General features: G+C 42.4%; 1 protein-coding gene across 1 annotated transcript; it reads right to left on the bottom strand.

Annotated features, from left to right (window-relative positions):
- Positions 1 to 2,236: 2,236 nt before the first annotated feature.
- PTS (6-pyruvoyltetrahydropterin synthase) lies at positions 2,237 to 9,333 on the bottom strand. Its single transcript, XM_077893524.1, has 6 exons — positions 9,192 to 9,333; positions 7,726 to 7,805; positions 6,451 to 6,473; positions 6,017 to 6,073; positions 3,411 to 3,481; positions 2,237 to 3,221 (listed from the first exon to the last, which is right to left on the bottom strand). The coding sequence occupies exons 1-6, from the start codon at positions 9,290 to 9,292 to the stop codon at positions 3,098 to 3,100; spliced, it is 456 nt and encodes a 151-aa protein (XP_077749650.1). The 5' UTR covers positions 9,293 to 9,333; the 3' UTR covers positions 2,237 to 3,097.
- Positions 9,334 to 9,623: the final 290 nt, after the last annotated feature.

The raw sequence follows: 9,623 nt of genomic DNA, 5'->3' as shown, positions 1-9,623 counted from the left end.
AGCATCCTCATGAAGGAACTGTACCCATCCAGTACGTATTCCTTCCTTTCTCCTGAACTCCCAAGGCCACCCTCCCTACCCCATCACTTCAAGGACCATTCAGGACTGACCTTCTCTACTAAGCTTTTCCAAACCTCATCACCCCCATGATACCCCACCTTCTTCCTTGTCTAATTTAATATGTACTCCTTTAGGGGATCCCCGGGTGGCGCAGCGGTTTGGCGCCTGCCTTTGGCCCAGGGCGCGATCCTGGAGACCCGGGATCGAATCCCATATCGGGCTCCTGGTGCATGGAGACTGCTTCTCCCTCTGCCTGTGTCTCTGCCTCTCTCTCTCTCTGTGACTATCATAAGTTAATAAATAAAAATTAAAAAAAAAAATATGTACTCCTTTAGTATTTAAAATCACAAAGATATAAAATCTGACAACAGGCAGAAGCAACTTTGGAAAGCATCAGGTCCAAGCATTCATTTTATGAAGAAACTAAGGCTCTAAGATGAGAGGGACAATACCTGAACAGTCATGAGGACCAGAATTCAAGCCTCGAAACTCTCACATTATTCTATTCTAGAAACATTTACCAAGTGCCTATTATGTATAGGGGACCACAAAATTTCAACAGTTTCTATCAATATGCCATTCATTTATTTAATCAACAAAAAAAATTACTGGATACTCTGCTTAGAATAAAGACTCTGCCCACAAGAAATTTAGGGTAGTGAGAACACAAGAAGGTAAAGCAATAGTTATCAATACAGCTCAATTAGGGTCTCTGACAGCAGGTTCTAGGAAGACATAAAAAATCACCTACAGGGGCAGCCTGGGTGGTTCAGTGGTTTAGCATTGCCTTCAGCCCAGGGCCTGATCCTGGGGACCCAGGATCGAGTCCCACATCAGGCTCCCTGCATGGAGCCTGCTTCTCCCTCTGCCTGTGTCTCTGCTTCTCTCTCTCTCTCTCTCTCTCTCTCTGTGTGTGTGTCTCATGAATAAATAAATACAATCTTTAAAAAAAAAATCACCTACATAATATATTTACTCATTCTCTCCGTTTGATAGACAGATTTCTCACTTTTCTAAGGAGAACAAGTAGAAAAAAAAATGTTCTCTCAAAGCAATTTATGAACAGCAAACACCTGGAATTTCCATGCTACTAAGAAAAATAACGTTTTTCTAATGATTTCTATATCAGATCTACAAAATTAGATTAAAAAAAATCCTTGGGGCACCTGGGTAGCTCAGTAGGTGAAGCATCTGCCTTCAGCTCAGGTCATGATCGCAGGGTCCTGGGATAAAGCCCCATGTCTGGCTCCCTGCTCAGTGGGGAATCTGCTTTTCCCTCTCCCTCTGCTACTCCCTCTGCTTGTGCTCTCTGTCATATAAATAAATAAAAATCTTTTTTAAAAAATCCTCAAATATACACACACTATCCTATTACCCTTTGTTTAGAGTCTGTGTTTAGGAGTCAGACAGACCCTGAGTGTCAAACCCTCAGTTTGCTCTTTATTTGCTGGCTGATCTTAGGCAAGTGGTTAAACCCTCTTAATTTTAATTTTCTCATCTGTAAAATGGGAATAATATGCACCTTGCATGGTATCTGTGGGAACTAAAAATCCTGTCTTTTAAGTAATCAATATAGAATAAACATGCATACATAACAAAAGTTGTGTCTGACTACTAAAACACATTCAAATTTAATTAAGTGGCCACTGCACTATTACCAAAATTTATTATAAAATTCCTGCATTACTAAATCTCCAAAATATTTTTTTAAATTTTTAAATTTTTTTTTACTTATTTACTTGAAAGAGAGAAAGCACAAGTGGGGTGAAGGGCAGAGGGAAAAGCAGACTCCCTGCTAAGCAGGGAGCTAGACAACGTAGGGTTCAGAGAAGGGATGTAAGCCAGGGACTCCAGGATCATGATGAATCATTGTTGAAAACAGATGCTTAACCAACTGAGCCACCCAGGCACCCCCTAACTCTCGAAAATTACAGCACACTCCTTTGAAAAATTTTCTAGTATAGTAATCACCGCACAAGTCTTTTTACTATTTTCAGGCAGCAACATTCTGAAAATCTATTGTGTACTAGCTGCTATGTGGAGAGAAAAATAAAACCCTATGTTTAAGAAGTTTAGAATACGAATGAGTACACAGGAAGGAACAATTCTTTGGGCAAACCAAGCAAATATATTCTTGTGGATTTACTCATGAAGAAAAGATACCAGATGCCAAGAATACAGTTCAACTTAAGCAGGTAGAAGTTTAATGATCAGAACAAAATGAGGTCAATTAGGAAAAACTGTATATAAGAGATGCATTACAGTATAATATATCCTTTTCATTATTTAATAAGATTTAGTATATGTGACTATTCTTCAGTTTTCTGAATTAAAATTGTTCAGGTGGCCATAAGGTCTGGAAACATACACAAATATACATAATAGTCCAATGATATTCCAACAAATGTTCAATGAACATGCTGTTCCTCACTAGCAATTCATAGTTCAACAAGATATGCAAAACTGCAGTCAACAATTTCACTTAAAGCAGTATTTTCATCAATCCTTGTATATCCACCTACAACACATTGCCAAGGTGATCTGTGTGTCTCATTTTCACTGAATAAACTTGTGCCCTTACATATCTGAGAAGTAATCAAGGAAGAAGTATATGTTGTCAGTTTCTGGACTCTGTGGTCACCTGTATTTTTAAGTTTCACCTACTATAAGTCTTATAAACATTTCTGCCATTTATATTATACCAAAAAAATGAGTATTAAAAATGAGATAACGGAAAAACAAAAATGGATCTATTTTGCTTTCAAACTCCACACCACAACATTTTACTGAAAATGAAGTGATTTTTAATCTATAGATAAAAGACTCTCTAAATGATAATCAGAATGTTTTACAAGTTTGGTTTTAAGATATATTTCAATTACAACAGGTCCTACACACAATGATTTCAATCAATCGGGCACTCTAGAACACAGTTGTGAAGGCATAACAAGTATGTGATAACTTAATAGTCCAGGGGGATGAAGACCTTTTTCAAATAGAAAGAAATTAGTCTTTCTACAGTATTATCTCCTAAAAGCTACTCTCCTTTATAGACAACAATATTATTGTCAGTTTCATATACTTTTACTTTATAAAGAACTCCCAGAGGAAGAAATTTCTGGAGGTTTTCCCAGATATATACAGCTACATTTTCTGTTGTGCTGTAGGAAAAAAAGAAAGAAGATCAAAGACAAATATACAAAATTTCACTTTTGATATTTATAGAGAACAGAAATTCTAGATGTTAAAAGAGAATATTAAAACTTCAGAAATTATGCAGCAGTCAGATAAAATGTTAACAGCAATTCTTCTTTCTTACTATGTACATAAGGCAAGATGATCAGACTCACCTTACCACATCTGCAAAGTATGGTACATCCAGATCCAGATTCTTGTGATCAAGGGGCTTCATAATTGCCTCCTATAGATAAAACAAAGGAAGGATACCACTCATTCCCTTTCAGACTCAAATTCCAAAGTGTTCTATCTTCACCCCTAAACCTTACCTCATCAGTTAGCCACTAACTCAATACTTTTAAGAACTTCCTCCTTGTCTCAACGCTTAAAGTTGAAAAATAAAGCAAGGCCCAGATGTCCACCATGACTAGTTCTCTTTATTAACAAACGCAAAGAGGTAAGAAACTAACAAGTACAGGAGGATTCACTGGAGCTTTCTTGGAACCAGCCACTATGATTCAGAACTGAGTTTAACACCTTGTGACTGGCTGTCCCAAAAGTTACCAAAAACACTTCTCCATACAGTCTTCCCTTCTGCACAGAGCCACAATGTCATTAGGGTCCAGTGAGTAGTATATTTTACAAAGCAGACTAAGTGAAATTACGTAAGCAGTTCTAAATTTCTGCTATGAGGAGTAATTTAAGAATGGTCTTGGACACTTGGGAGGAAAAAAATGTAAATCTGTGGAGACCATTGTTTCCTAATGCTTATATATATTAACACAGTGTTTTCCCTTGTTAGTGGCAAGGGCAGTAACTGCCTTATTCTAACTTTTTACTTTTAGCTATTGTACAAAATCTATACATTTGAAAAACAATCTAATTTTCCAGTGGTATTGATCCCAGAATGGTACATTAATAATAATGGTAATCATTTTTTGAGCAAAACCAGAACCATATAAAAAGAGTTAAGTCTTTTTTTTTTTTTTTTTTTTTTTTAAGAGTTAAGTCTTAAATAGCCTGTAAAACAAATCAAATGAAAGGCTGTTCTACATGGAAATCAAGAAAATACCTGTTTTCTCTTCAAATCCAGTTTGGGTCCCAACTTTTCTGTCAATGCTTCTTTCACAGGCTCCTTCTGATTTAACTATCTAAGCCACAATGAGTCACTGTTACTGATGGGGCTGCATGGTGTCCCTCAGACACACAAAGTGGGGAAGAGTCCTCTCCAGAGAACCTCTCCTCTAGCATGTGGTCATATGCATGCATGGGACACCTCATACTTCCTATACTGTTGTCTTGTATTGTACAGCACTGTGTCCATATATATTTTATGTCCCCAATAAATGTAAAAATTCTGTCTTCATAGCTTTCCTAAAGTACTTGGAATACACTGAATCTTTTATTCATTTGTTCTTTTTTTAAAGATTTATTTAATTACGTGAGAGAAGAGTGTGTGAGCAGGGGAAGAACCAAAGGGAGAGAGAATCCTGAAGCAGACTCTCTGCTGAATGCAGAATCCAATGCAGGGCCAATCCCAGCTCCCTGAGACCACGACCTGAGCTAAAATCAAGAGTCATTTCACCCAACCGACTGAGCCACCCAGGTGCCCTCCTTCTTCATTTATTCAGCCGAACCTTACTGACCATTTATTACTGTTTGCCTCTTAGAAAAAGCACTCTGTGGGGAAGGACTTTGTCACACTCATCTGTGTACTCCTGATACTTAGCCCGAAGACTGATACAGAGTGGACAAACTTGCTGAATATACAGATGATAAGTATCATGGAAGCAGTAATGATCATTAATAGCATTTTTATGAGACAAATGTCAGATTCTAAAACAAGAGTAAGGAGCAGAGGGGATGCCTGGGTGGCTCAGTCAATTCCGTGTCTGCCTTGGGCTCAGGTCATGGTCAGGGTCCTGGGATCAAGCCCTGAATCTAGCTCCCTGCCTCATGGGGCCCTGCTTCTCCCTCTCCCTCTGCCTGCTGCTCCCCATTTGTGCTGTCATATAAAATAAATAAAATCTTAAAAAAAAAAGAGAGAGAGAGAGAGAAAGGAATAGAGTTAAAGTGAAGAAATGAACAAATAGGTAAAATGATGGAATCATAAAAACAGAGCTGGACAGAAGGAAGTCCACTCCCAACTTTGTAAAAGACTCACCACACAACCTAAGGCAAGTCAGTTAACTCTTCCGCCTCTCTTAGTCTTAATCTACGGAATGAAAAAATTGGTTTAGATAATCTCTAAGGAAAAAAAAAAAAAAAAAAGATAATCTCTAAGGTCTCTGACCAGGCAGGATTTCTATGATACAGTCAGCAAGTCTTTGAATTCCTTCTTCTATGTCATCCCTATGGTGAACTGCCTCAGTGAATTTAAAACTAGAGTGAATAACACAGGGTAGTGTTAAAGATCTATGATCAAAGGCATAAGGAAAATCCAGAGAAGGAAAAGAAAGCTTCAAGGGAAAAGCTGTGTCTTGAAAGAAAGGCAGAATCTGTTACACAGAGGAAATTGAGATACGCCAGCAAGAAATACAAGATGAGCCTGTTACTGCTATTCCCATCATTGCAATACAACTGGGACTTCTTTCCTTTAAATCACCCAAACACCTTTAGAAAAACATGAGAATGGTTCCTCCAACTACTTCCCTACTCCCATACCCAATTCCACTCACAAGGTCATGGAACCTCTGCAGATACTTGGTTGGGGAGTGATAAGGGGGCCATCCAATATACTTAGAGGACCATACATAATAAACATCCACCATGACGTTACCTCCATATATTCTTTGAGGTCGGTCAAGTTCATAACCATTCCTGTAACAGGATCAATCTAAAGAATAAACAAAGGTGAATGTTAATCTAATATTATCTTCATATTTAAACCTCTGTTAAATTATTAAAAGCTATACAATGTGCAGAAATTGTGCCCACATCTGCCTTCATTCCCGGGACATTGATCTCAGTACGGAAACACCTGGTGCTCCAGGAGCCCCTTTCATGGTGCTGCTCTTCAACCTGTCCACAGATAGCACATTACAGATAACCCTCCGGGAAAGGAAAGGCCTGGAATGCCAGCAGCTCACCACACACAAAGGCCAACACTGAAGCAATATTGATTTGAACAGAATTTTTCAACACAGAATCCATCACGTTGGCTGAAAGAGCCCAGCAATCTGCACAAATCACACAGCTATTTTCAGCACGTACCTCTCCATGCACTGTCACCACAACTATGGGAAAGAAAACAGAATACCAAAAAACCACATGACTTTCAACAGAAAACAGCCAAACACAAGTTAACAACATAAATTAAGTATTAGATCTCTGCCCTGCAATGTTCTATTTATATTTTCTCTAAAACAGCAGTTCCTTTGGTTCAGATCTTTTTATCAACCAAAGCAAGACTTGGCCAAGACAGAGAAGCTTAGCAGGAGCTTTGTTTAGGCAGAGGAGCCCAGCCAAAGCCAGAAAGGGTGTACACTGTGCTTATGAATTTGATGCACTACGTAGGAATGTCCACTAGATAGTGAGATGCTGCTTGATCACTGCCTGCAAAAGTAGAAAATGCACAGGAAGACATCTAGCAACACACGGAGATGGCCCAATAGTGGGCAACACCTTTCTCAGCAAGGAAAACCACGACTGACCTAAAACTCTGATCCCTTTTCTCACAGGACCTATATACCGTTTAAGGTGATGCTTTGTAAGTTAACAAAGTGCTTGTCTGAAGCACTTGAAAAATGATGATGGGAGCATTTTACAAATTAGTGACCTTTATATATGCTTTCCAGCTTTATACAAACACCATTAGGTATTATGTGATAAGTGAGCAAACTAAGAATGATAAATATCATAGATCACGTAAGAGGCAGTAACTAAACTAGAAATTCTGATCTTCCGATACCTTTTGAATCTTTTTACTCTACTGAACTATATGCTGTTGATACTCTATAGCTTACAGGGCTGTTCTTTTGAGATATCAGCTTTATCTCAAAGAATCAAGTCTCTTATAGTCGCATAAATTATTTTCTTGGAACACTGCTGCCAGTATTAGATCCAACCTATTTTCCTGCCATACAGCTATTCCTAGCCAATATCTCCCTTTTGTCAGTCATTATTTACTCAAAGAATACAATCTAATTTTTTAATACAATCTAATTTTAACATTAGCCTCAGCAATACCTAATTAGAAGGAAGTACGGTGCCAAAAGAATCTCATTATGCACACTAAGGCCAAGGGGGAAGAAAAACCTGTTTAAACCATTCATTATCTCTAACAGAGCAGATACTTGCAAGGTAAAATTTAAGACACATCCAACCAAGGTAACAGATTTTTTTTTTCATTCTGAACTTCCAGGTAACTTCTCATTTAAGGCTCAAATATGCTTTGTCCGTAAAGTTTCTTACTTATTAAAACCGTATTTGCTGATCATACTTTCATCCTCATTGGAAGGGCTAAAATTTCATCAGTTTTTCTCTCACCTTTATAATTGTGCCCATGGCCATTTGGATTGTTGCATTTCCCAAACAGTTTCAAGTTTTCTTCATTACTCAGAGATTTGCTGACCAAAAAAAAAAGAAAAAAAAATTTACATGACACAAGTTCAGACACCTTCTCTGTTCCCTATGTTTATTTGCTCTTGCCTTTGAAAAGCTTCACAATTTATTATTACCTTAGCTCACCAAAGGGAGAGTCATAAATCAACTGGACTTCATTGTTCAGCTGTCAGGAACCAGTGTATGCCCCCTAATTGGGCTACTGTACAGCACAAATGAGCATCAACCAAGCCCACACCCTTGTTCTATGGCAAGACTCCAACTCATCTAGATGCTCAAGTCCCTCTCCTGAAAAATAGTTCCGTGACCTACTACATCTCCTCTTTAACAGCCTTGCATTGAGGCACCTGGGCGGCTCAGTGGTTGAACGTCTGCCTTCGACTCAGGTCATCATCCCGGGGTCCTGGAATCGAATCCTGCCTGCATGCGGCTCCCTGCCACGAGGAGCCTGCTTCTCCCTCTGTCTCTCTGCCTCTCTCACGAATAAATAAAATCTTTTTTAAAAATCGCGTTTCTCCTGAAAAATAATCACATGACCCACTACCTCTCCTCTTTCACCATCTCGCACTATCAGGCCTTAACCACTGCCCGTTGGCCACTTCGCCAATCCCAAGAGCGGGATTCAAATTAGGGGACACTTTTAAAAATCACAATACTCAGCTGTAGTTCTGGACAGAAAACAATTTTCTTTTTTAAAGATGGCATTTATTTATTCAGAGGGACAGAGAGAAAGAGGCAGAGACACAGGCGGAGGGAGAAGCAGGCAGGCTCCGTGTGGGGCGCCCGACGCGGGACTCGTCCCAGGTCTCCAGGGTCACGCCCCGGGCTGCAGGCGGCGCTAAGCGCCCGAGCACCCAGGGATTCCCACAGAAAACAGTCTTCCTAATGAATGTTTATGTCTGCACCTGTCCCATCAACCACGCATCCTCAGTGAAGCCTAGGTGGGAAGGCCCTGCTCTGGCACGCCCTCCTGGGACTCTTGCTCCGGTCCCCCGCTCCCTCCGGCTCTACTCAGAGGCTTCGGCACCACGTGACTTCGCCGAACCCTTCCCGAAGCTGCGGAGGACGCGCCCCCACACAAGGCGGGGCGGCCGCGCCCCGGGCACCACTACCTGCCCAGGGAAGGAACGGGGGGCCTTGCTGGGGATGCTCCTCGTTCCGCGACGGGGAGCCGAGCGAGAGGCCACAGCGCCCTCGCAACAGCTCGTCTGGGGCTCCCTGCGCCCAGGGCTGCCTCCGGAAAGGACCCGTGCCGGGAGGGACGCAGACCCGGGGGCCCTGAGGTCCCGGGGACGGCCGCGCCCCGCCGCCTCCGCTCGGCCCCGCAGCCGTCGCCGTCGCCGGCCCTCCAGGTGCCCCCGGGCCCCGCCCCCCCGGGCACCCCCCCACACCTGTGGAGTCGGTGGGTGGCGCTGAAGGAGACGAGGCGGGACACTTGCGCCCTGCGGCGCCCCCCGCCGCCGCCGCCGCCGCCGCCGCCCTCCCAGCTCATCGCCTCGCCTTCCCGCGGTGACGGCGGAGCCGGGGGGGGGGGGGGGGGGGGGGGGGCGCCGCGGCTGCGCAGTGCGGCCGGCACCCTGGGCCGCTCTCTCGGCTCGGCGCTGCAGCTGGCCCCCCCTGCTGGCCTGGAGGCAGTAAAGCGAGTGTCTGTTGGCTCCCTGGAGTCGGGCTCAGCCGGGCAAACCTCCCCGAGGTCAGAAGAGGTGGTAGGGATGGCTTTCCTTAGGACTGCTCGGCTTTAGGCCACTCGGGGCCAGGAGGGTCAGCCTGGGTACTCTGGACACTGGAGGGGCCTCTCTGAGGTGCTCTTGCCACTGCCTTCC

Source organism: Canis aureus, chromosome 3 (genome assembly GCF_053574225.1).
Source record: "Canis aureus isolate CA01 chromosome 3, VMU_Caureus_v.1.0, whole genome shotgun sequence".
Taxonomy (NCBI): domain Eukaryota; kingdom Metazoa; phylum Chordata; class Mammalia; order Carnivora; family Canidae; genus Canis; species Canis aureus.
The sequence above is the reverse complement of the archived record's forward strand: the minus strand, read 5'-3'. Positions and strand labels throughout refer to the sequence as shown.